Source organism: Tenrec ecaudatus, chromosome 1 (genome assembly GCF_050624435.1).
Source record: "Tenrec ecaudatus isolate mTenEca1 chromosome 1, mTenEca1.hap1, whole genome shotgun sequence".
Lineage (NCBI taxonomy): Eukaryota > Metazoa > Chordata > Mammalia > Afrosoricida > Tenrecidae > Tenrec > Tenrec ecaudatus.
Genome location: NC_134530.1, coordinates 224,910,601 through 224,937,347, shown reverse-complemented (window position 1 = coordinate 224,937,347; position 26,747 = coordinate 224,910,601). Strand labels below are relative to the sequence as shown.

Sequence of the window (26,747 nt, the reverse complement as noted above, 5' to 3'; positions counted from 1 at the left end):
TCCATACTTTATTTTGATAGAAAACGGATCCTGCTTCTTCCAGAGCCTCCAGTGGAGAGATCCCGCACACGCCTGGCCTTAACTTGTTCTTGCTTTGCAATAGATATTCTCAATGCTGGGAACTCAGGAAGCTGTTATATGTGAATCCAAATGTTCCCTGTCCTACGAGTTCTTGTCACTTTGGAATTAATACAAAACGCTTATTTTCCTTCAATAAAACATATTTCATAGGTGCCATCTAGCTTGTTAATTTAGAAATATTCTGGTTTCAAGGCCCTCCGTTAATCTGTAGAACAGTTTCTCCTGAAGTGAGTGGCATGGAAAGAAAGAACCCTATTCTATCCCCAAAGCCCCTCCATTCTGCATCCAGTTGAAGGGTCTCTGTTTAGGTTGGGTTTTGTTTGTTTGCTTTTTATTACTCCTTAGCTTACAGCAATCTTTTCCCCATGCCCAGGTTTCTTGCAATAATGGCAAGTACCAGGTTCAGTGTCTCCAAAGGGCTTGGATTTACTTTGCTTTCTGTACATTGTCATTGTGAAGCCATCAGTGTGTTCACCTGACACAATGTTAACATGTGAACTAAAGGATATGAATGTGGAGACCTAGGCTGGTAAGCTTCCATAGTATAATATACGAATCAGCGAATGTACAGGATTTGTCCATAGTTGTTAAATCTTTAACAATAACCTTGTACATCTGGGTCCGTCCACGGAACATGGCTTTGCCAGTGTGATAGTGAGGTTTCCTGTCACCTGGCTGGGACTGGATTCTCAGTGGATTGGCAGTTGAGGTCTCCCCGACAATGCGATCTAACACAGTGTTATTAATTCCATGATGGGATCTGCTGTGAGCACCCACATAGTTGTAGGAAAATCAGGGTGGAAGACAGCCACTTTCTCAGATCACAGCCCTGATGTTTGCTCAGGGGTGTGGCCTCCTTCATATATAAGTAGATGCTGTGATGGGCTGTTTTGCTCCTCGCTGTATCTGGCTCCAATACCTTTGGAGTTGACCCAAGGGCTCAGCACATTGCCTGCCAACCCTGAGCGCCTTCAGCAGCCTCCAGCCTCACCTGCTCATCTTGCATTCATCCCCTTCTGCAGCCACCAGCCTGTGGTCTTGCTGCTTTGTCTTCCTGCTTCCTAGACCATCAGCCCCACTGATAAGTACGTCAAGAGAAGATTCTAGCTTAACAAGATCACTGGGAATTTCTGTGGTGCCCATCTCAGAGTTTATTGGACAGAGGACTTTATATTCTCTGTAGCTTCTTTCATTAAAAAGGAAAGTCTTGACAGAGTATCATCAGTAGACTAAGGAGGCAGGGAAGAATGTATAGGAGTCGTAGTCAACAAAGGAGCAGAAGGTATTGGAATAGTTTGAGCAGGGGGAACAGATATTTGGCATTATACCTCCTTATTTTGTCCAGTTAATTGAGAGATAGCATCCTTCGGGGAAGTGCACACTGATTTGCTAGACCATCTTCAGCAGCACGTGCTGCTGGGTAACCACTGGGCTGCTCACCATAAGGCTGGCCAGCCGCTCAAACCCACCCATCACTCTGTGGGGAAAGAGGGGATCATCTGCTCTCATAAAAATGCTAGAATTGCTCTGAATAAGAATTGACTCAATGGCAGTGGATTTGAGGAGTAGTGCAAAAATAAACAGGTGTGTAAGCCAAAGTGTTTTCTCAGATAAAGGTCTGTAAGCTGGTCAGGCTTTCCGTGAACTTGGTTAGATTAGGACCCTCAGCAGAGTGGCAGGAAGGCCTTACTCGAAAGATGCGGGTCACAGATTGATGGCATCTCCTTGGAAGTGGGGTGGCCTGTTTCATATCTATAAATAGGCTGTGGGAATCTCAGACTGCCTCTCTCCTCCTCGCTGGCCTGGGACCTGCATCTGGTCTCTTGGGATGGGGGCCACCTGCCAATCCAGGTAGCTATCTGCGGACTACCATAAAAACCGCTGATTCATCTACGTCTCTATGGGCCTTGGTCTCCTGGCTTCCTGGCTCCCCAGCCCCAGGCAACCACACGATTCAGGAAAAGCCTCCAGCACAATATCTGACAGTCAAGCAGAATTTAACCTTTTCTATAAATGTGTAAGTCATTTTTCTTGATATAAATCTACACACACACCCTTTCTCTGTCTCTATCTATCTATCTATCTATCTATCTATCTATCTATCTATCTATCTATCTATCTATAGTCACTGGTTTTGCTTCTCTAGAGAATCCAGCTGGGTGCCTGACGGTGGGCCACTGACCACTTATAGCTAGCATTCCCCATTTCGTAAGTCAGTGAATACATGTGCTGTTGAAACCTGAAGGTGCGCTGTGACCTGAACTGTGCTCATTGGAACCTGAAAGGTGCGCTTCAAGGAAAGAGAGGGGCTCAGACTTATGGACGGAGTCTGTGTCTGTCGCGAGGTCAAAGGATCAGACCTGAGAGTGTTGTCGTACGGCGTTGCCAAACTTAATTTGGCAATGAGCTCACCAGAACATTAGAGTGTGGACTGGAAATGGACGTTCAAATGAAACCAACCACAAATCTTGAAGGACGTCAACGAAGTGGAGCTCTATTCCAGAGACTTGACCTGGGACGACCCTCAGGCAGGCAGGAGATGCTGAACCCAAGCAGCTCCACAGGACCGGGAGCCTGAGTCTACCATGTCCTGGGCACTGAATACAATGGGCCTTCGAATACCACGCATCCAGCACCAGATAATGTCTTAAAGTAAGAACAGACTCTGTTAAAAGTAAGAGGTGGTTGGCAACTATTATCCTTGCAGTCAGGAAACTATTTGCAGTATTATAAATGACTCCACAGTATAAATAATGGGAAGGGCTTTTATATAGGAGACTGGTGATTACATAATCTGTGGTCAGGACTTAGAAGTGAATGGGGTGGAGGGTAGCCTGTCAATCAGGTTACAGCTTGATGACCTACCTCATTTGGAGGCGCTAAGGCGATAAATGACTTATTGGAGGTAGGACACGTACTCACTCCCTGCAAGACAGTCTTGTGGACAAACCACACGGAGACAGGCTGATGGCAGCCAGAGCCTCGGAACCGGAGAAGCCACGTGGAGACCCCTGCCAGCGCTGAGATGCTTACATCGCCACTGGATCCACAAGACTTTGCACCCACTGGCCTGTGATCATCCTGCATTCAGCATCATTGCATGTGTTTCATGAGTCAGAAGAAGACTTTACAGATTGATGTCAGACGTATAGGCTAACACCAGACTTACGGACTTGATGTGGACTGGGCCGAGATGCTTCCTCAATATTCATCTGCTCTTGTATATAAAGCTCTTTCTTATACACATGAGTGTCTATACATGGGTTTCTCTAGTCTACCAGGACTAACACAGAGAAGTTTAGGGAACTGGTCCCCATTGGCCATACATCAGTAACTAAGAGTTGCACATCATTTCATCTGTAGATGTCCTGTCTTAGCGCTAAGCCTGCAAGCGCTTTGTGAAAATGGCCTCGCTAGCTATGTCTCGAGGAAAGGGACCGCTTGTGCGAAAGCATTTCTTTCTGAGAGCGGCTGCAGTTCCGCCTCCCTCCCTCCGTTACTGTGAGCTCGCCTCCACGCCTCTTAATTGTGGAGCCCAATACAAAATGGAATTCAATCTTCCCCTGGGCAGAGGCTTCTCCCAAGGTCTTCCACAGTTAGATCCCTAGTGATCAGCTTCCCGACCCACTCCGGAACTGAGTAGGCAGTGACCTTCCAAACGGACCCCAACGCTTCCCACCAAATTCAACATCCTTCCACTCACCACTGCCCTCTGCTCTCTGGCTACCTGAATGCTTCACCGCCCCCTCACCACCTCTTGCTGATTCCACACATATCAGATCCTCTGCCAGGAATTTCCTTCACTGCTTAGCAGAGCGAGCTCATTAACAGACTTTCAGTGCAAAGATTAGTCACCTTCTTGTTGTGCTTTTCCAAGAACTTTGCTCATACCTCTGTCACCCCACTTACCAAACACTGCGTAATTGTGCATGGGTGTGAGATTCTGGTTCATGCAGAGTGAAGAATCCGAGGACAGAGGATATGTCTCATTGATGTGCCCGGCCCGTGTTCACAGCCTGGTGCTTCTAGGATTTTTAGAGACTGCACTCTTGGAGGTGGAAGAGACCTGTCCTTCGGAGAGCTCAGCTGGAAAGACAGGCAGTTGGGCAAATTGATCCTTCCCGGGTGAGGTGAGGAGGAGGGTGTGAGGGTGTAGAGGCAGATAGCTAGTTAGATGGCTGTCTCTGACCATGGCTATTAGGTAAAACCTCAGGGGTGGAAGATTGGAAAGCTGACCTGGGAGAGGATCACCTTGCTGAGTGGCATTCTGCTACAGTGAAGGAAAGCACCGCCCTGTCGTTCCCCACCCCCCACCCCGTCCCTGCCCCTTCTCACCAAGCTTGTCCTCTGAGCTTCATCTCCCCTTCCACTTTCTCTAAAAAGGACTCCCCCGAGTACGCCTGTCTCTTCTCGCCCCAGCTGCACTGCTTGGTGCTGGAAACATTTTTTGTGTTGTTGCCTTGGAGTACAGCGCCGAGCTGGCATGTGTGTCCTAGAGACTGGACTTGCTCCTCCGAATCCTCTCCCCACCCTTGTCCACTCTGCTCCATCGCCCTCCAGAGGGGGCTTTTGGAATCACACCGGCCTGGTTCACTTAACCCGCTGGCTTCCACTTAGAGTTGACCAGTGGGAGGCATGGGCATCGCATAAGATGACAGAAGAGTGGTGCCAGCCTACTTAATCCTTTGTTCCTTCCTTGGTCCCTCCCTGCAGTGGGCAGTGCCCACTGCGTGGTTTCTGTGGGTCGACCAGCTCCCACGGCCTCCTCCACCCCTGCAGCTCTTCAAAATGCTCTCTCTCTTGGGCTGAGTGGCTAGCCCTTGCACGCCCCAATACCCTTCAGTAGCTTCTGGCACCCCTGCCCACATTTTGTAAAGGGTCTCTTCATTGGTTATGCCTCAACTGTTCACTGTGAGTGGCGAGGGTCCACAGTATCTTCGTTTCCTCTCTCCTGGGTCTAACTCCCTGCCTGTCAAGGTTCGCCTAGACACCTGTTCAACGTGGGTGCCTTCCTCCTCAGTTGGCTCAGCATCGTGACTGGCGATCTTCCAGGTACTGTGCAGATGCCTTCGCCTGTGTCCCAGCCCCATGTTTATTTCTTAAATTTCCCAGCCAGAGAAAAAACGGGCCTCTGTCACCACCCGCAGGCGTCATCTCCGGGGAGTCGGGGCTTGCAGAATGGTTCTTAAAAGCACACACCATCCGCTTTCCCTGTGCACACTCGATGTGCACCTTTGGAGACTTGGTTGGCTTTTGGTCACTAACTTCTCGAGCCATCCATGATCGAATTGATAGTAATTTCCAACACCTGTTCAGTGGCTCCTGCCTTTCCACTCTATGTCCAGCACCTTAGTTGAGGTGCCCTGGGACCCACAGTGACAGTTCCTGCCCTCCTGGCCTATCCTTTCATGGTCTCAAAGCCGCTGTCCAGACTGCTGCATCATTCCAAACATCATATGTGGGGCATTTTCCCAGCAGGAAGATCCGAGTGAAGGAGGCTCTTGGCTCCAGGTTCCCCAACATTCCAGGCACAGCGCTCTGGACAGAGGGGGCCCCAGTTTCCTTCGACAATCACTTGACCTGGGTCTGTTGCCCTAGATTGCCTCTGGGGCTCCAGAGCAATGTCCTTCACGCTTTGGGGGACACTGAGGCCCAGAGAGAAGATTCAGCGACTCGTGAGTCCTAGGAGAGGTGGTGGGTGGGTGGGTGGGGTGGGGGCCGGAGAGAAGCTGCTGAGGCAGACAGATACTGACATTCTGAGCAAGGAGGGGCGGGGGTGTGAACACATGGTGTGGGGGTGGGGTGGAAATGGCAGGAATGACAAGAGATGCGGTTAAGGTGGGGGGAGGGGAGGGGCGGTGGGGAAGGTGGGCTCTGGAAAGAATGGCTGTGGTCACGGGAAGATCAGGGAACAAACGTTTACCAAGCTTTCCCTCCCTCCCCGCCTCCCTCACCAGTGCCAGGACCTGGGACCCACCGCTTCTCCTGGCCAAAGCCTGACCAGTCATTCCCTTTGTGGCCCCAAGTGCCCTTCCCACCATTCCTCCCTGTCCACCAGGCCCCACCAGGGCGAGCTGGCACCTCAGCTCAGCGTTCCTCCTGCCAGAAGAGATATGCAAGCCGGGAGATGACGGAGCTCTCTTTGTAACTGGCCTCGGCTCATGTGGCTGGCCGGCGTCCAGGCAGACATGGGCAGGCCAGACCTCCAGGCCGGGCACCCAGCACGAGCTATTTATTTCCAACTGGCTTCTCTCGGCATCGCTCTTGGGGTAGGGTTTTCTCAATTGTATTTAAGCCCCAGCTGGCGCCATCAGACCGCCCCAGCCTCAGCCTTTGCCCCTTTCCCAGCCCAGAAGGTAAAAATAACCCCAGCCAGCCCCATGTTGGCAGCTACGGGGAGCTGGATGGGGATGCTGGAATTCCGTGTGGACACTGCAAGGGGCTGTTTCTTGGTAGCAGCAGGGGCAGTCTGGCTCCAGAGCTTGCCCGTGCTATTAATTAAGAGGACAAAGGTGTGTAGGCTTTCCAACACGGGGCTCAGTTTCCCACTGTTTCACCCGGGGAGAGACCGGGTACCATCGATCCCTAGCACCTGAGGAAGCAGGCACTGTAGGTAGTGAGCGGTCAGCAAGAGTTGGAGGTTGCAAGGGGTAGAAATGAAAGAAACAAAACCAAATCTACTAGTCCGGTGCACTCCGACTCACATGATCCCTAGGGGCGGACAGAACCTCTTCCTAGTCCCTGAGGTTGTCAATGTTTGTGGCAGCAGAAAACCTTCTTTCTCCCATCAAGCCGCTGATGGATTTGAACTGCTGACCTTGAGGTTAGTGGCCCAAAGAGCAACTCACTATACCACCAGGACAACAGAGGGGAGAGAAAATGGCTGTGGCCAGCAATGGACAGGGCTTGTCACCAAGAAATCTTTTGTGACCTCCAGCCCAACCACTGGTCTCTTTTGGACTCCCAGAGCACCTACCAAGGGGTGCTCTTGGTGGAGACAAGGGTTAAGTGCTCGGTGAACCTAAACGTTTGTGGTTTGGAACCAACCAGGCTATTCCAGGAGAGAAAGAGGCGGGCAGGCACTCTGCTTCCTTAGCCCCCCAGGGGGGCATTCCACTGGTCCTACAGCAGCTGCTCTGCAGCCCAGGTGACTCAGTGGCCTAGGGTGGGTTTGCGTCCTCGACTACTTATCTCATTGTATGTCCGTTCGGACTTCCCATTCCACGTGAGCGCCCAGTGAGCAAGCCAGGGCAAGTGTCTCAGCCTGCTTGAGGTGCCCAGCACAGTGCCTGGTACACAAAAGACTCTGGGCATTCCTGGAAAGAAGGAAAACTGAGAAGGCAGGCCAAAGAAGGTAGGGGCTCATCTCAGACCAAAGGGCTCCGGGGGAGGGGCTGGGGTGACTTCCACAACTAGTTGTCCTGCCCTGATTTCTAAATTTGGGAATTCTGGGTTGTACGGTTAGGGGGTCTCTCAGCTTTGCCCCCTTCTCGAGCCCCACTGCCACCCAGGCTGTTCCAGAAAAGCCAGCCCTCCCCACATCCCCTCCAGTGGCTTTGGGGTCTGGGTTCAGTATAATGTAAGGACAATCCAGAACAGAGGAATGGCCCTATCTTAGAAAATGCAGCTGGTAGGGCTTGGGAGGCATTGCAGAGGTGTGTGGGACACAGGGTTGTCCCTGCAAGAGGCCCCCCCAGAGAGACCTTTACCTTTAGTATTTTAACAGGGGGGAGGGGAAGCACCTGGGGTTCATTTGCTACCCCACCCCTCCCATTCCTCAGGGAACTCAGATTGCTCCTCCCTCCCTCCACACAGGCGCCTTTATTGGCCGGATGCCTCCCCGACATTTCTAAGTAGCACATGACCCTAAGCAGGTTCCCGGGAAAGTGCTTACCAAGGGCTCTGTGCGGCAGCTGACCAGGAATGGTCAGGGAAGCACTGGGGGGCGGGGGGGGGGAGACCCTCTTTGCATCCATCCCACAGACTCACCCTGCTCTCTTGGGCTCTGGGTTTGATGACTGGGCAGAAAGAAACTGCGATTTAGCCACACAGAGAGCACAGTGACCGGAGCCAGCTCGGTGCTGAGGGAAACCGAGGAGCGAGGAGAGAGGCAGTGCCGTCCGGTGCCTGCTGTGTTCTTCTCTACTGTGGCTGCTTTGGAGCCTTGGTGGCACTGGGGGTAAGCACTGGGCTGCTGACCACCAGGAGTGGTCCACACCTAGCGGCCGTGCCACAGAAGGACAAGTCTATCTATTGCTGTCAGGATCTTCAGTCTTGGCGGCCCTAGAGTGCAGGGCTACTGCATCCCACAGGATCGCCTGAGTCAGAATTGCCTTCATGGCAGTGGGGATGGGGTGGAGTGTTTTTTTGGTTGGTGAGGGATTGGGACAGGTAGAGAGAGTCGCTTTGGATGGTTAGTTTAGGGTTGACATGGCATTTGAAGAAGAAACAGTCAGTCAAAACCTTGACCTGAAATCATACCAGAGGCCCTTCCAAGGTCACCCATGGCATCTTTAACCCATGGAGGGAAGTGAGCGCCAAGGCGCGTCTGTCTTCCCCACCCTCCAACCTCTCTTCCGCCAGCTCAGAGCACAAGGCTCACACGGGTGGGTGGCGCCGGTCTCAGAACATTCTCTCCCCTCACCGTCTCCCCTCCCCACCCCACTCACTTGCAGATTTCGACACACACACACACACACGCACACACACACAGGTGGGTTTGTTTTGAAAACACACATTTTAAAACCGGAACAGAGTGTGAACACCACATGGCCGAATTTTCTCTAACCCCAATTGCCTGAGTTTTGTGGGACTCTAAACGTGTGGCGATCTGCCACGCCTCATCCATGAGGCAAATGTCACGGAGGGGCTTTGGGGCGCATAGCATGTGCTTAGCAAGTACTTGCTGAAAGAGCACAGGCAGCAGGGAGTTCCACGTGGACCAGCCCCCTTCAGAGGTTCAGATGTGGGGGTGAGCTGTCCGAGGGTGGTCAGATGCAAAGGCAGGCGGGGAAGGGGGGGCCTCTGCAGAGCAGGCAGGCCACATTGTTACTGTGCAGGCCCAGGCTTCAGATACGTCAAGATCAGGCTCAGCATCTAGCTGAAGTCACTGTAGGTGTCTGCCTGGATGGACAAATTCCCGCCCGTGTGCTGAAGAGGGTGGCCGGTGGGTGGTGCCAGTAGCCAGGTACTGAACTCCAAAGGTGAGCAGTTTCAAGCCACCTGCAGGCCCCCAGTCTGTTTCCAAAATGTCACAGCCCGGAAAACCCTCTGGGGCTGAGTTCTAGCCTGACACACGTGCGGGCGGCATCTCTGTGAGTCCGAATGGACTCCGTGGAGACCGGCCTATGAGTTTGGGTATGTTGAGAATCAGAGGGCGGCGGGCTTGAAGCTCAGCTCGCTGTGTGCATGTCGTCCATTCCCAACCCCTTGTGATTTTAGGCTTAAATGAAAAACAGTGGGAGTGTCCCTGGCTTGGGGTGCAGTCACTCATGGGGCACTGTGGACAGCCATCTTCAGAGCTAGAGCTGAATCTTCTACACAATCCTGGCTGGCCAGAGAGCCCTCCACCAGCCAGGGTCTCAGGAGGCAGTAAGCCTGTTCTAGAATCCAGGGAACGAGCCAAGGGTCACAGAAGGCCTACCCTCGGAACAGCATCCAATTAGCTTCTGTTGTCAAGGCAATAATGACTGAGGCCCTGACCAGAAGCCGGCCAGAGCAAAGCTGCCCCAAGAAAGCCTATGGGTTCTCCTTCCTTCCCGTTTGCTCAGCCCCTTCAGGTTCCCAGAACAGCCGTCCCTCTGACCAAAGCTGGGTCGAGTGAAACCATCTCCTTAAAGTTCCTGGGAGCTGCTCAGCATGTCAAGCTGGGGGCCCAGGTAAAAGTCAGGGCGCCCCAGAAACAGATCCTTCCTAAGTACCGCTGCGATGGCTGGCTTAGTGTGCCAACTTGGCTAAGTGATCGGCCCCAGTGGTTTTGCCAAACATTAGACTCGTTGTTGTTCCGTAATGTAATCTGATGCAAAGTAATATAATCTGCTTCCATGAGGCAGGTTGATGTAATGTGAGCGATCAGTTCCTTGGAAGGGGCAGTTCCTCTGGATGTGGCTTGCCTTCAGAATAGGAAAAGCTATTTGGGCAGAACGCTCTCAGGGGTGATCTTGGGATCATGGTACAAAAAGCCTCCCGAAGCCCCCAGCGTGAGGTCTCACCCAGGGATGCTAACAAGTGAACTTGTGGAAACCTCCAGCTGGCTGCGGACCTGTGGACCAGGGGCGGAAGCCTGCAGAAGTCTCTGGGCTGCTGCCTGACCTATGGAATTTGGACTTTCCGCCTCCCATAATGACATGAACCCATTTCTTGAAGCAAATCAATCTCAATATCTCTCTCTCTCTCTCTCTCTCTCTCTCTCTCTCTCTCTCTCTCTCTCTCTCTCTCGCCTTTCCCCACTCCCCCCTCTATTTATACACAAACAAGAGGACTTCAAAATTTTTGTTGGAAAACTCCATGATCTTTGAGGCCCCTCAACCTCCATCCCAACCTTCAAACGGTCTCTCTCCTTGTTCTCGAGAATTCTTAAGACAACCAACCAGACAGACATCATTCCATTTCCGTCCTCCACAGCAAGGCTGCCGCTCACACACCAGGCTGAACTCGATGGCTACTGGCTGACTCTCCCAGGTGGGATTTCAGTCCACTCCTTTCCTCTTCCCAAGACCTCCTTTTCTGGACTCCCCCACCACTATTATCATCACCCAGATGGGCGTTAGGGGTGCCCCTGCAGCAAGGCCGCATAACCCAGGGCAAGTGGTGCTCACCCACCTTCCTGGGAACACTTTGGGGTATGACAAGCAGGGCCTGCTGGGAACATCCTCAGTCTTGGCTCTGAAATAAGCGTAAAGCTGCTGAAAATCTCACACAGCAATTCATTTTGATATTTAAACACACAAAAACCCTTACACACACCCCACATAAATAAAGCGCCACCTCACTTGTGCCAACCTGCACTTTCCCCAGGAAAAGTGTCAGCAGGCAGAAATGCACATCCCATAATAGCAGAGATTCCAACCAGCCCCTTTTAGAGGCTGGCTGACTTCACTGATACAGCCGCCGGGCAGGGCTCGGCCCGATGTGGGCCTCTGCTCTCTTTATAGTCTGTCTGTGTGGCGGCAGAAGAGGTGAGAGGCTTTCTCCGCCGTTCTAGAAGAATGATCTGAGTCCAGCCCTGACAGAGAGGTCAGTGAGCTATAAATAAGAACCAAAGTCTGCCCCTTCACAGTCTAGACGATGTATTTGTGGCTCTGGCTTATCTCAGGGCTTCTGGAGCCCAGGGCCCCCTTCCCGTGACTGGCGCACACTCTGCTCTCACTGGAACCGGCAGGCAGAATTGGATAGGCATTGGGGAAGGGTTGTGGCTCCACAGGCTTCAGTTGAGAGCCAGATGGAGAAGTACGTTGGGTCCCTGGGCTTTGGGAAGCTCACGTGGACGTCGAAAGTGAAGGATATTAAACAAGTTATTTGGAACCAGGGAGCTTGATCTCCAGCAACAACGGTGGGTTCTTTGATCTGCCAACCCCTGGCCTGGTCTCGCTCCGTATTTGGACAGATGTCAGACTTTCCCTGTCCTGCAGCTGGCTCCTCTTAGCACAAAGTCAGGATGCTCTGTGGATCCTACTCCGGCAAGAGCAGGAAGAGGAGGTTGCACCAGGGGCTCTGGGCAGTCACCCCTTTCAGAAGATGGATATTGACCCTCCCCTTGACTCGCCAAAGACAGAAAGCTACAGAGAAAGCCTGGAGCAGTCGGCCCCCTATCCAACGCCTGGGCTGAGGACACAGAATTCACAGGTGCAAAAGAACTCATCAAAAACACACGAGAGGTGTCCATGATTCATCAAAGCAGTAGGAATATTCTGTTAGTCACGACGGCTTAGAGATCATTTATCAGCTGCTACCTAAAATTTAGCATTTCACTTTAATGATGCCTGGTTAGGAAACAGGCAGGACAGAAAGTGTTTCCACGCAACCAGCTGCTACAGATCTAAACTGTTTTGTCATCGAATTTATTTAAACTTTGTTGTTGTTGTTGGGTATGCCAATGCCGCCCATTCTTAATGGAGTAGACGTCATGAAAACATTCGTGAGGTTAGCCAGCTGTCTACCAAACCCTGCAGCACCTCCGGAATGGAGCATGCAAACAGAGTCGTGGAGGAAGCCTGGGGCTGCTGGGGCTCCGGCTTTGGGCTGCTGACCCAAGATCCCTGGGTCAAATCTGCCAGGCGCTCCTGCAGAGAAGAAGCTGTCGGTTCCTGGAAAGGCTCATCATCTAGAAACAACCCTGCGCACGGCTGCTCTGTCAGACCTAACTCAGAGGCAGCGGGGAATATAGCCCTAAGTCAATTTCTTCCAGGATTAGATAGATTCTGGCTCGATTTTCTCATCCACTGTGCCCCTGTCAGACCTGTAGGAGAGTAGGGTTATGATTGTATCTTTCATTATCTCAAGAGAATTCCCTCACAGATGAGGAGGAGCAGTGGTGTCGGAATGGTGACACGTTGATCTGCTAACCGCAAGGTCAGCAGTTTGAAACCAACAGCCGTTCCATAGGAGCAAGATGGGACTTTCTACTCCCATAAAGAGTTACAGTCTCAGAAACCCACGGGGGCAGTTCTACCATATACTTTGGGGTCACTGTGAGTCAGAATCAAGTCAATAGCAGTGAGACCTGATAGATGCGGCTGTCTACTACTTCTTTAAGTGTCACAGTCCTGGACAGTGGCAGTCCTATCCTGTCCTATAGGGTCGGTCTGAGTTGAAATCTAACCCAGGGCCGTGAGATCGAATAAATGGACCAGAAGAAATAGCTTCACCTAACCATTCCCTGATTACTCTTTCCCCCAAAAGAGATCTGAGATGAACTGTGTGGTGAACTCTAAGGGAGAGAAACCCCTCCCCAGCATCTGCACTTGAGCCACAAGCACCAAAACCTGCCCTTTGCTAAGAACACTGAGCTAGGTGACCCTTCCATGCGAATGCAAGCAGGTGGCAAGAGGACATCATTAGCAAAGGCGGGATCTGAGAGGTTCATCAGCTGGGTTAGCCCACCTCCTTCAGACACAGAAAAGAATGCTCTGAGAAATGAAGTCAATAAAAACACCTACCCAACTCTGTCATGGGGCCAGTCATCGTTTTGGAAACTCAAAAAAAAAAAAAAATAGCAAGCCAACCAACGTGACCGGTCTCACCTAAACGAGTGCATCTGGAACCATCTAGTGACTATACACACCATCCAGTCTGAATCACGCACTACTCAGACCACTTCAGCCCCTCCCTGCTACGATCAGGCAGGGATCCAAGTGGACATTGAGCAGAGGCTGAAAAGTGGGGCGCAGGGTGACAGCTTTAAAAAGCCGGCCCGTCCTACTGATGACACTTGTCTACACGCCTCCTTAGATCCATCTGCACACCCACACCCGTTTTCAGGCAGTCACTCTCCCCAAACTTGAATCGGCCTGCAGCAGACAGCCATGCCAACCCGAATGACTCTGCTCTGTGTCACTCTCTAGGTTGCCAAATGTAGGCCAAAAAAACCCAAAACAAAAACCACATTCATTCACCTCACCATCTCAGAGCGCTCTCGAATGTGTCTACAGTGTCAGGGGCTGTTTCTATCTGCTCACTCAGGCCAGTTTCAGGACCCCCAGTGGATGCAGGATGCAGTAAGAGACCTTCCTCAGCCTCCCGTCACGGTGCTGGCTACCTGAGTCCCCTGGGTCAAAACACAAACACTGAAATCGAGTGCATGCCAGATGTTTGGGTGGCCGTCCTCTGGGCAGTTCGATTAGAGGAGCAACCTTTCCACAGAGATAACAATGGGCAGAGCCAGCTCCACACGTGCTCTGCCTAGATAACGCAGGCAAGACGCCGAGGCAGCTTCAGTCGGTTGAGACTGCCCAGGGGGTCAGACAGATGGGAAGGAGCTGTGAATTACCTTGCCTTCTGGGAGAGAATGAAGGCTTTTAATAGTTCCCATGTTCCTGGTCACCAAAGTGCCAGAATGTCCCCCACTTGCAATGGCCAAGGGCTGAGTCGGAGGTCTCTCTCGCCATCTGCCCCTTGCACGTGGGAGGCTGTGGCCCCACTTGACCCTGTAGGAGGCTACTGAAATGAAGTTCATTCTTACTCCGACATGTCTCAAAACACCCCACTCAGACAGAAAGATGCGGTGGGGGGGGGGGGGGGACGAAAAAACCAAGAGAGGTCAGGATGCGCTTTTTGGCATTCCCCCCCTCCCCCACCTTGCAAGAAAAGGGACTTAACCCGGTGGAATAAATCTATACCTTGAAGTGCATGTGAACAATAATCACAAGAGATTCACTGACCTACAAAAAGTCATTTAATGTATATTCCAGGATGGCCAATACAAGCTGATTAGGTCATTAGCCCTTGAAGAGTTTTTACAATTGTAAAAAAATGTTTGTTTTCTGTCCATCTTTAAAAAAAAAAGCCAAAACCAAAACCAAACACCCAAGCAGTCTAGCCTCACAGAACAAACCCACCGGCGGGCTCTCATTTCTCCCTCCTCTCCCGCCCGCAGGCGTGCAAGACCATTACAAAGGCATGGATATGCATTCTGCGCACATGGCTGTCCATTAGCTAATCAGTTTGGGCAGCACACTGCACAGAGGTATACCCCCACTGGTTTCCGACAGGAGGTTAGCCTTGAGCTTGTTGGCTATTCCGACAACTGGAGGTAGTTTGGAGCCCAGGCCCTGGAAAGCACTTGTAGGGTTTCCCCCCCGCTTCCCGGATGCTTTGTCTGTGGCGAGAGCTCTGGGCAGGGACTGGCTAATCCAAGGGTGTCTCAATGCCTGAGCCGGGGTCAGGCGGGCGGAGGGGTCCCAGTGAAGACACCTTTTCAGAAACTCTATAAATAAGTAGTCATCACACCCTTTCAGGGCCGTCACCCAGTCTTTGCTCCCTGGGGGCCCCCGCTTTTTGCCCCTACGAGAGCGGCCCCCCACAAGCACAGCCCTCCCGTCTGCCTGAGTCGACACGGAGCAATAGCGAGGCAGGCCCTTGGAGTTAATAAAGTACTTGGCACGTTTGGACTGCTCCAAAAGCTTGGGTGGCGGCATGCCCAGCAGCTCCATCATACAGGCCAGCTGGTCTCCTTCGTCCTCTCCCGGGAAGAGGGGCTGCCCCGTCAAGAGTTCCGCCAGGATGCAGCCGAAGCTCCACATGTCGATGGGCGTGCTGTAGCGGCTTGCCAGGATGACCTCCGGAGCTCGGTAGAACCGAGACTGGATGTACGTGTACAGCTTCTGGTACTCAAAGCAGCTGGACCCGAAGTCAATGACCTTGGTGGCGCTGCGGCCGCGGTGCTTCAGGAGAATGTTCTCGGGCTTCAGGTCGCAGTGGATGATCTTGTTCCGGTGGAGGGCGTCCAGGGACTGCAGGATGGACTGGGCGAACTTGCGCACTAAGGGGACGCTGAAGCCCTGGAACTTGTTCTTCCTGATGAGCTCGTAGAGGTCGATGCTGAGCAGCTCAAAGGCCATGCAGACGTGGTTCCGGAACGTGAAGCTCTCCAGCATGTGGATGACGTTCATGCTGCCCGTTCTGTCCTGCTTCTTCAGGTGCTCCAGGATCCGGATCTCCTCGGCGGCCTGCCGGTGGAAGCGCTTCTCGTTGCGCACCATCTTCAGGGCCACGTACTGCCGCAGCTTGTGGTCGTAGACCCGGGCCACCTGCCCGAAACTCCCCTTGCCGATCACTTTCAGCACCTCGTAGCGGTAGGCCACGTGGTCTCGGGGCACGTGGATGTAGGCCCCGTCTGTGTCGTCATACCCCGAGTTGTTGGGCCCGCCGACCACGCCGTGTCTCTTTTTGGCACTTGGCCCCACAAAGTAGATTTCTGGATAGCTGGTGATTTCCTGCTTCTCGTAGGCGGTGAGGTGGTGCTTGTATTGCTTCAGGGCTTGCTCTGGGGTCAGAGGCACCACTTTGGGTGCTTTGGAGGCACTGCTGGACTTGGCCGTGGGCAAGCTGTCTGAGCTTTTACCCTGAGACACGGTGGGAGAGCACTTTTCCGAGTCTGTGAGGCCAGCGGACTGGAAAGTGTCCGATCGCCTGTTGCCAAATTCCTGAAACAGCTGCTCGACCTTCATCTCGCCGCCATTCAGAAAGCGCTGAGTGTGCTCTCTGCTCAGCGGCTCAGCCACAATCTACGGAGAAGAGAACACGCAGATGACATGAAAGCCCAGTGGCACATCGGAGGGACCCCAGGACCCCTCCCTGGCTGAACAACAGTAGCAACAACACCAACATGTCCGGTCATGTCTACTTTGAGGTCACAACGGCCCACAGGGCGATAAGATGCTATGTTGATCCGCAGACTCCCTGAGTTGTCCGGGCCATGCCCACACCCCACACGGTCCTTGCTTTGGCTTACGCCCCCAAACATGCCAGGCTCTGCCTTACAAGCTCGTCTTCACATTGAGAATCCTTGCTCTCCCAGTCAATCAAACCCTGCCCTCCCAAGTCCTCTCTTCTCCGTGGGGCTCTTCCAAGTCCACACCAATTACCCTCACAGCTTAACTGCAGCTCTTAGAGTCAGCACCTCAAATGTATTAGGTCCTTCCTTACATCACGTCCTATGCTACCTCTTAATCGCTACAGGGAACTCCCCAAATCTTGAGGGCATATAACAGGCTTGAAATAATACACACTCAAGTGTCTCATGAACTCTATAATTATGACCAGTAGCAGGATTTGAACTCAGGTCTTCTGACTCCCAGCCCAGAGTCCAGGAATCAGCCAAGGGTTCATTAGCTAATTCCTGGGTCCCCATATAAATTATTATAGAACTAAAGAAGAAAGCAGGGGCCCTAATGACATAGCAGTTACATGTAGGGGGGCTCACTGCAAGGTCAGAGGTTCAACACTGCTAGATACTTCTTAGGAAAAAGACGGAACTTTCTACTCCCAGAAAGAGCTCCAGTCTTGGAAACTCACAGAGGCAGTTCTACCCTGTCCTATAGGGTTGCTATGAATCAGCATCGACTTGAAAGCAATAAGGGCAAGAAAGAGGGAAGAAGCTCTGGAGAGACCATGGGTTAAGTGTTAGACTGCTAATGGGAACAGTCCCAGGTTCAAACCCACCAACTACTCCACAGGAGTCAGGTGCAGCAGTCTGCTTCCATAAGGATGTGCAGCCTTGGAAACCCAATGGAGCGGGTCACTGTGAGTCAGAATTGAATAGACAACAGGGGGTTATACCAGAGGGGACTCTCTGGGTCACTTAGGCCAACATATTGGGCATCTGCTGAGTCCTGAGGAGGTGGAGGAGGGGCCTGCGCAAAGTCACAGAGAGGGGTGGGGGAGGGGGGGAAGAGCCGGAGGGAGTGAGGATCCCAGACACCTGGGTGTTTCTTTGAAACTGTCCACCAAAGAGGCAGTTTCTTCTTCTCACTTTCTTACACACACACACACACACACACACACACACACACACACACACACCACTTACACTTCCTCAGCATGGGCCCACTTGATCTGATCAAGGCCTAGCACTCGGTTTACTCGATTGTGCCTAACTTCTTCCTGGAACCACAAGCCCTTTGGAGAACAACAGAGGAAAAAAGACATAGAGATCACCACTCAGGGGTGGGGGTGGGGGTGGGGAGCAGTAAAAGGGAGATGAAAACAAATGTAGGCCAAGGAGTCCAGGAAGAAAACAAATGTTTGGAAATTGTAGGGGCAATTGTACACGTCTGCTTTATGTGATTGAACTATGGAATGATATAATCTATGTATTAACTCTCGATTAATAATAAATTTAAAATAATAAATTTTAAAAATGGGAAACTGTAAAAACTATATATACATACGTAGTCTTTAAAATTTTTATATTAAGGAAAATATAAGAAGTTCGAAGGAAAAAATATTAAGTGAAATCTTATTCTTTTGAAAAAAATTACCAAAAAAAACCCATCATTCATGATGGACCCCAAAGAACTTAATTCTGGGTCTATTTCTTAGCTTTAGAGTGCTGATGGGTCAGTAGCTGAAGCGCCCTGGAGGTGGGGGGTTCGTGGAGGGCTGGTAATGGCAAGGCCAGCAGTTGGAAACCACCAGCTGCTCGGAGGGAGAAAGATGAGGCTCTCTACTCCCATAGAGATGAACCGTCTCGGAAACCCACAGGGAAGTCCTACTCTGTGCCATGAGTTGGAATTGACTCAGTGGCAGTGGGTTTTCTTGGATGATGAGTAAAGAATTCTAGTGGAGCCCTGAACGATGGTTAAAATCTCCAAGCATGTGCTAAAAATCCAATGACCCACAGTAGTAGCCAAAGAAAAAAGTTTAATATAACCTATGCAAACAATAACTCTGGCCCATTTTTTAGAAAGGACATATAAAATATTTAAAAAATGAAAAAGTAAACCACAGAAAAAGGACTGAAAAACAGTGGAAGGGTTGGCATGCCTCCAGCAGTCGGAGCCTAGCCGTGAAGCAGCCAGTGTGTTTAAGGGTGACCGCCCTTTGGTATCTGTGTCAGAAAACAGAAAGGTGAAACATAGGGGAGGGGCTTCAGAAAGTTCGTGCAAAGGTGGAATGAAAAGGTGATGGACTTTTGGCCACGAACTTTTTGAAGCCTCCTTGTACGGACCAGAAACAAACTCTCTGATGCCAAATAGCGAACAAATGCCGGTCATGAAAATAAAGGAGCCGCAGACACGAGCTGAAGGCCTTGCTACAGTGCAGGCACATTAGGGCAACTACTGGCAGGGCGATCAGACAAACAAATAAGAGACGAGAGGAAGACTTTCACACCAACAAGAACCGCCTTTGGGGAATGTCGAGGGTGGTATGGGAGGGGAGATCCAGTGACAGGCAATGGCAGCTCTCTCGGCACATACATGTGGCTCTGAAGTAAAACGGAAACAAATTTAGGGATCTTATGCAGATCATGGTGATTTCATTTGCTTATAAAGATAAACTAATGACTCTCGAATCGTTTTTAAATTTTCCCGAGGGACAGGATCGACTCTTCTGTCTCAGAAGTGTGCCGACCCCTGGGCTAGACTGTTGGTAGGTGTTGACTTGGGTGGGATGCAGGATGGCGGTCCACGAGGCGGGGGAAGAAAAATCAAGAAGTTGGTGAACGGTGGTTTAAACGGTTGAATGCAACCATGGCTGATGATCTGACATGTAAACTTCCACCCAATTGAGAATTAAAAACTTAAAAAAAGAATTGGGTCAAATAACTATCCCTGGTTTTCAGGCTGAAAATTAGAAGCAGGCCTTCTTCACCCATCCACCCGTGTAACGGCAGGTGAACCCTGTTTCTCTATTACTAATGCTGAAAAAGAGGTTTTCTCAGGGGACTAAGATCGATTGGGAGGATCAGCTTGGTGGAACGGGGGTAAATAAAGCCAATGGTCTAGCTTTAGTTAGAGTCACATAATCGAAAGAAACATTTGCCTGCATCTCAGCCAGTTTTCTTTAATGCTTTTGTTTGTTTTCCCATGTATCAATTGCCAGTGTCTGGGGGGCAAGCCTTGAAGAAATTAAGAAGTCAGAAGGTCTGGGTTGGAGTCCCGCCTACATGACTACATGACACTGAGATCGACAGGCAGCTCTAACCTACCCTAACCTCATCTTCCTCCTCTGTAAAACACAGATGGTATTACCTACCTACTAGCAAGAGGCCGTCTCAGTCCAATTACAATTAATAAGATGTATCAAGGGTCCCTCTAAACAATACGTTTAAAAACGGTGATGACGATGAGGCCAGATTCTCAAATCTACGAAGGTTCAAACTCACACGCTCCCATCCAGCAGGCCTCTGACGCTGCACATCCCGGTAGCTCCGTGAAGGTTCCACCGACGCCTGGCCCTGCCGGTCCCCGAACGCTCCTCACTCCCCTGCCCCGCATACAGCCTTCCTTGAGCCGACTAGACAAAGGAAGGCCATTCCGCTCCAGGGTTATTTGAATTTTAACAGAAGGTCACTGCCTTAACCCCAAGGAATGACTCTAGGCACGTCAGTCACCAATGACAAGTTGGTGGGAAAGGCATTTGTGGTCCAGGCCCGTCCCTGCGTTTCTCACCTACTCTGCCTACATGTAAGGCTGGGCTGGCTCTGGAGGTCTTCATTTCTGTGTGTGATAAAGAGAGGGTCTCAGACACAGAACATGAACACGGACAGATGCATAACAGAAATCAAACTTCCACAGAACCATTACCCTGAGACGAAGGATGGCGATGGCATTGGGGTTTTTTGACTCATGGATTTTCTCTACAGGAAGCCCAAATCCCTTGTCTTGAAATTTAATCCTTACTTTGCCCTCTGGGTGCATATGAAGCAACCAAATCTTCACCTAAGAGCCCTTCTGATACGGAAAAGCCCCCCCACACCCCCCCTCCAGCCCACAATCTTCTTTAGCTTCATCTGCCCTGCTGCACCCTCTCCACCTCAGGTGACCTGTGTGCAGGTCCCTGCCTGTCCTGCTGACAGTCCCACACAGGCCGCCCTTCTCTCATGCCTCTTGGGAAATGTGGTTCCGGAAACCGAAGTCAATCACAGTTCAGGTCTCGTCCATTATGGATTTTAAGTGCTAGGCTCTCCCGTGTAGCTAAAGAATTCCAGGAAGGGTTTTTGTTTTTTTGTTTGTTTTTTTTTTCCCAAACAGGAAGGCATTTTCTCCTTGGCTCTCTTTCCTGTAAATAACGCACAGAGTGGCCTACATCAGCTGTGTATCCAGGCTGCTGTGCTATAAATAAACCTTCCATTGTTCTAGGAGAAGTTGACAGCGTCTGCACATGTTGAAGTAAGAAACACGTAACACACCATGGATTTCTGGGCCAGGGTTAGCGATCACATTAATCAACCAGTGGAGCCGATCGACTGCTGCTGGACAGCGTGCTCACTGGACACTCGTATCCAGAGAGGCAGAGGACACGCAGCAGGTTGTTCATGTTGCGTTTCTCAAGCTCACTTCACAAACACTGTTGAGGACATTGGTGAGCTCGGGGCATTTAGAACAGAATCTCCTACTGTTTTAGTCATGTTTCAAACGTGCTCAACAGTTTCATTTACCTGCTGGTGGTTGAGAATGTTCACAGCAAAATACCTGCCAATCCAACCGCTTCTCCCTGGGCAGTTCAGTGGCACCAATGACACCCTGTGGACGAGTTGTGCAGCTAGCCCCACCTTCCCACGGACTGAAGCGCACCGGCCCACGAGGAGCCCGGCTAATCTTTGCTGCTGCGGACACCTAAACCTTAGAGATCTTGGTGAGAATTTCCAAAAAGGAACTGCCTTCTCATCCAGACAGAAAGTCCTCCTCTGGGCAGTGTTCTGTCCTGCTGTGTACAGCGTTGATCCGGGTCTCTCAGTTCCTCATACCACATCCCTGTAGCAGAAAGCTTAACCCACTAGAAGCCTGCGGCTAGACCAAGATAAGAGTTCATCGTGAGGGTGTAAGAACATCTTGGGTAAACAGTGATCCTCGGAGCCTTTGTGAACAGAGCGACGGGCTCTGGGAACGGAGGCAGGGCCTACTGAACTACAAGGGCCACCAAAAGATCCAAAAGGATGGGCTCGGCCCAGTTTGCAAAGACAAGATTGGTTGGGTTCAAAGAGAAAATTGTGTGCTTCCTAAAACCTGAATCGCACTCGGGAAAGAATTAAACTGATTTTGATCTTGCAACGTAACAACTCCATTGGGAGTTGAGAGGCACCTGACGGCGCTGACTTAAAAGTGAAAACGGAACGTACGTCAGATGTGAGCACACCAACTGCACGATGCTTCCTGAAAACCCGTCTTCCAGCAACGAAAAGGAGGTCGCTGTCGCCTGGGGGTTGGAGAGCTTTTTACAATGGAAAGAAATAAGAGGGGGAAGCGAGCCCTCTTGCTCGCCAGAAGAGACATTAAAAACAAGGTGGCCAGCCGTCCAAATATTTTGAGCCTGTGCTTTGTAATATTGGCCCCTAAAGTAGTGAGCAGATTGATTTTAAAAGAAAAAAAAAAAAAGACAAACTCACGAGTAGGTTTTTTTTTTTCACATAGGAAAACCATTTGAGGTCTTAAACACAAAACTAGGAAGGAGAGGTCGTACTGATCCATCAATTCAATTACTTAATTTCCCCCTTAGATGAGATAGGCAATGAATTGGAACATCAGAGGAGACTCTCCTCCCTGGCAGGGAACTTGACCAAGCTCCTCGGCTCTGCCCACAGAGGCTGGAGCGGAGTGGATGTGACTGCACTGGACACTTACCTTAAGGCAAACAGTGTCAAAAGCTAAGTGTCTGCAGTCCCCCAAATGGCTAAGTGCATCCCACACCAAACTGGACTGTCCACATTGTACTTATGATCTGTTTCAAAATATAAAATACAATTTAAAAAAAGATGAGTCTCTTCTTCAAGCTAATAAGCTAAGGTTGCATTTCAACCTTTTCCCTCCTCTCTGCCTTTCCTTTTGTATTTCTACCTGGCAGGCAATAAAGCTGGAGTTTCTGTCATTGGCAATACCCCCCACACTCGTTGTTTATTTGTTGTACATTTGTAATCTGTGGCATTATATCCTCTATCCAGTCGAAAGGAGTCCATGGGTGGTGTAATTTAGTGAAGCCCTTGACTGAAAGGCTATTGGTTCAGATCTGCCCAGAGGTGCCTCGGAGGACACGCCTGGCGATCTGCTTCTAGCGGTTACAGCTTTGAAGGCCCCTGCTCTGCACACACGGGGTTGCCATGAGTTGGAATTGACTCCACAGCAACTCATGCCACCAGCACTTCAGAGTCGTGTACGATCACCACCCTGCGTGCCTGGCGATGGGGAGGGAAAGAGAGGTTCCAAAGCCAATCCCTCTGCAGGGCCAGCTCGGACTCCAGACCTTGTGAGTCCACCATCGGGGGAAATCAAAAGGAAACACACCGAGAGGAGGATCCAGGTGGCCAATGACCTGTCCCCGTATCCCGCACCTGAGGTAGCACTTCCTGTTTCCTCACACTGTTAGAGGGGAAGAGCTGCTTCCTGTACTTACGTTGAGTCTTCTAGGTGGAGGGGGCTCGGAAGGGTTGCAGAGTGCAGTAGAACAGGGCGGGCATTTAGTTTCATCTATCATCATGAAGGAATCATAGACACCATCCCCCAATCTGGTTGAAAGGATGACAGAGAACATTTGTCAGTCACGGGAGAATATAAATGTGCATTTCCAAAGCATTCCGGGTGGTAACTCCCTCCTATCTGCTACCAAGAACAATTAGTACATATGTCTACACTGCCTGTGGCACCAAATACAAGCAACAGGGTATTTGGCAGTGGAAGAAAGAAAACCAGAGAGAGAGAGAGAGAGAGAGAGAGAGAAAGGACCGCATCTCTGGGCCTGTATTTTAGGTCAGTTAAAACTGAGTCTTGCATTCTGAATGCTGTGGAACCACAACAGCCACTGTCAAGTTGATTCCCGCTCCTGGAGGCCACATGGGACAAAGCAGAACTGCCAAATAGGATTTCCAGGAACCCAGGAGCCCTGGTGGCACAGTGGTTACGAGTTGGGCTGCTCACAAGGCCAGCAGTTCGAAATTACCACCTTCTCTGAGGGAGAAAGATAGGGCTGTCTACTCTCAGAGTTCTAGTCTCAGAAACTAACAGGGACAGTTCTACCCTGTCCTCAAGGGGACGCTATAGCCGAGATCAACTTGATGGCAGTGAGTTTTTGGACGGTGTAGCAGGTTGCTACATCAAAGTTGGACAACATCAGTGATTCAAACCCACCAGCACTCTCTCATAAAGATTTCGGAAACCCAGAGGGCCAGTTCTACTCTGTTCTGAAGGGTCACTGTACGTTGGAACGGACTCCGCAACAGTGGGGTTGGCATTTTGAGTAAGGAAGATTGCTGCATCTTTCTCTCTAGGCTCTGTTGGTGGATTCAAATGGTCCATCTTCGGTTAGCAAGCAAGTGCTCAATCCCTGAGTCACCGGTGGTGTTCCTTCTGACATCAAATCCATCACAGCCATTGAATGGTTTCCAAGGCAGAGTAACCCTACAGCAGGGGTCCTCAAACTACGGCCTGCAGGCCACATGTGGCCTGCCGAGGACATTTATCCGGCCCACCAGGTGTTGTTGCCCCGTTTTGTTTTTTACTTCAAAATAAGATGTGTGCAGTGTGCATAGGAATTTGTTCATAGTTGGTTTTTTGTTTTTTTAAACTATACTCCGGTCCTCCAATGGGTCTGAGGGACAGTGAACTAGCCCCCTGTTTGAACCCTGTTTGAAAATTTTGAGGACCCCTGCCCTATAGGACAGAGTCAAACTGCCCCATAGGGTTTCCAAGGCTGTCAACTTTTATAGTGGCCGCCACATCTTTCTCCCAAGGGGCGAGTGAGTGATGGGTTCAAACCTCGAGCCTGTCTGGCTTGCAGCATACTGTAACTACTGCACCACCAGGCCGCTTGAAATTAAAGCTAGTTTGGACCTGGAGCCAAAAAACCCACCAGAGCTTTGGATTCTACGACAGTCCCTTCCTCCTCTGAGCAGGTGCCAGCAAGAAGAACTCTAGCCCATGCAATTCCAGGCCGTCTCTATTTATCTACTTACTTATTTGTATCTATGTAACCTGCAGCAAAACACACAGAGCCCTAAGACAGACGCTCCAGAGATTCTCTGGATGACAAAATGCGCCCAATGTTATTGCCTTTCTTCTCTTCCTTCTCCCGTGGGCTCATGGTTAAAGGCCGTTCCTCTGTTCTCAAACACCGCGCCTTCACCACTGCCAGGCACTACACAAAAGATAGAGGATTTATTTAATCCACAAGATGGCCCTGAATACGGTATGCCTGGTGCCACCAAGAATCCAGATCTCCCAGTTAGACACCTCAGTGTTTCACTGTATCGTTTTACACAGTATACTATGAATACAATGGTGACTATGTTGCAGGGGAAGGTTTTTCTTTTCGAAGGTCTTTATTAAAAATATCCTGGAACATTTTTCATCGCCTTTAAAAATTGGTGAAATTAGTTCTCGTTTTCTTGGCTAAATACAAAGGATGCTGCAGATCTAGATCAACCCACTGCGAATATTTTTGGAATGTTCTCTTTTTACAGCCCTTTCTCCCATTCGGATGGAGCAGCTTCATTGTCAAGAACCCAAGGTTCCGGATGGGACTGAGCCTTTGCCAAGCGCCTGAGCGCAACAAAACCACCTCGGACAGGCGTCGACGGCGACCCGCACCATTTGCTACCGAGTGACTGGCGGCGGAAATTCACCCAACGAAGTCTCCACGCCAACCAACGAGGAGTGCCGGTCCGCTCCCTCCGGCGAGTGTAAAATACAACGCCAGATAAAGCAGCTCTCAACACCGGCGCAGTTCAGCACCCAACCCTGCAGAGCCGCTTACCCGCGTGTCTGAAACCGGACCGCGCCCCCACAGCGAAGCCCCAGAGTTGCGCTTCGGTTATCTGCTCTGAGCAACAGGGTTTCTTCCAGACCTACTGCTTGCTCCCGGGCTGCCCCAGTGGCTTACAAACCCCACCAGTGGCTTACAAACCCCACAAGAAGTACCGGCTTCCGGACTCCCTTACCTAACACCCCAGACCCAGCGCTGCAGAGACGATCCCGGGGTGGAAATCAGGCCCCGGGCTTCGCTCCAGCCCCCTCCCCCTCTCTCGATGGACTGGGGGAGGGGGTTCTTGGAGAGGAAGATGGGGGGGCTGATCCCGGAAAGAGGGCCAGACCCCTTCCCTTGCCCCTCCTAGCAGGGGCTCGCTCAGCCTCCGCTCCAGGCCTCGCCCCCGGCCCCGCCGGCCTCGCCTGCCAGCGCCGGCCGCTCACACCCGCGCCCCCAGCCCGTTACCTCGCGGCGCCGTTACCTCCGCTGCTGGGGCGGGAGCCCGGCTCCGGGCGGCCCCGCATCCTTCCGCCCCGGCCCGCGAGCCGTGCCTCCCATCTGAGCTCCAGACCCTCGCGGGGGAGGGGCGGCGGTTGGAGGGTCCGGCGAGGCGCGTCCACCTGCGCTGGAAGGGCTGCCTCCCCGGCCGCGCTGCGTCCCCGGGACACTCGGCCAGACGCTGCAGCCCCGCGCGCCCTCGCTCGCGACTGGCCCGGTGGCGGCGGGGAGGGGGGAAGGAGGGGGGGGAGCGGTCTGGCTGCCTAGCAACCGCGGCACGCCCCGGGACACGCCTCTGCGCAACGACGCGGTGACGCACCGGGGCGGGGCCCGCCGGCCTCTGCCCACCCTGGGGGCTCTCAGAGGTGGCAGGCTGAGCCAGCAGCCTCTGCGGCCCGGGTGCGCTGGTTCAGGCTGGGGTGCGGGGGCGCGACCGGGAAGACAGGAGAGGTCCTCGCGGAGGATGTGCGAAAGTAGCAGCCCTCAATTATCACCCCGAAAGACCTTACGCCGCGGCGGAGGGGGGTGGGGATGTGGCAGGGCGGCAGTGTGTGTGTGTACATACATATATATACACATATATATAATTTTTGTCTAGTCTAGCCCACTGCGGGGCCGGCCCTCCGGAGGATGGAGAGTTATGTAAGAAACCAGTGAAAAGAAACTCATTCGTTGACACTGTACGCTACGAACACCGTTTTATTTCATCTCGGTCGCCCTACCGGGAGACGTCCCTATCCCTCTATCAGGCTACAGGAAACAGGCTCAAAGGG

The 26,747-nt window shown here is 51.6% G+C and overlaps 1 protein-coding gene across 2 annotated transcripts; it reads right to left on the bottom strand.

Moving 5' to 3' along the window:
* Positions 1 to 14,482: 14,482 nt before the first annotated feature.
* DYRK3 (dual specificity tyrosine phosphorylation regulated kinase 3) lies at positions 14,483 to 26,187 on the bottom strand. Of its 2 annotated transcripts, none has more exons than XM_075529586.1 (3): positions 25,958 to 26,187; positions 23,131 to 23,242; positions 14,483 to 16,304 (listed from the first exon to the last, which is right to left on the bottom strand). In XM_075529586.1, exons 1-3 carry the CDS (start codon positions 26,032 to 26,034, stop codon positions 14,730 to 14,732), a joined length of 1,764 nt encoding a protein of 587 aa, XP_075385701.1. In that variant the 5' UTR covers positions 26,035 to 26,187; the 3' UTR covers positions 14,483 to 14,729. The 2 variants fall into 2 exon arrangements, with proteins under 2 accessions (XP_075385701.1, XP_075385711.1); XM_075529596.1 differs by lacking the exon at positions 25,958 to 26,187 and adding an exon at positions 22,365 to 22,461 and having other exon boundaries at positions 23,131 to 23,227.
* Positions 26,188 to 26,747: the final 560 nt, after the last annotated feature.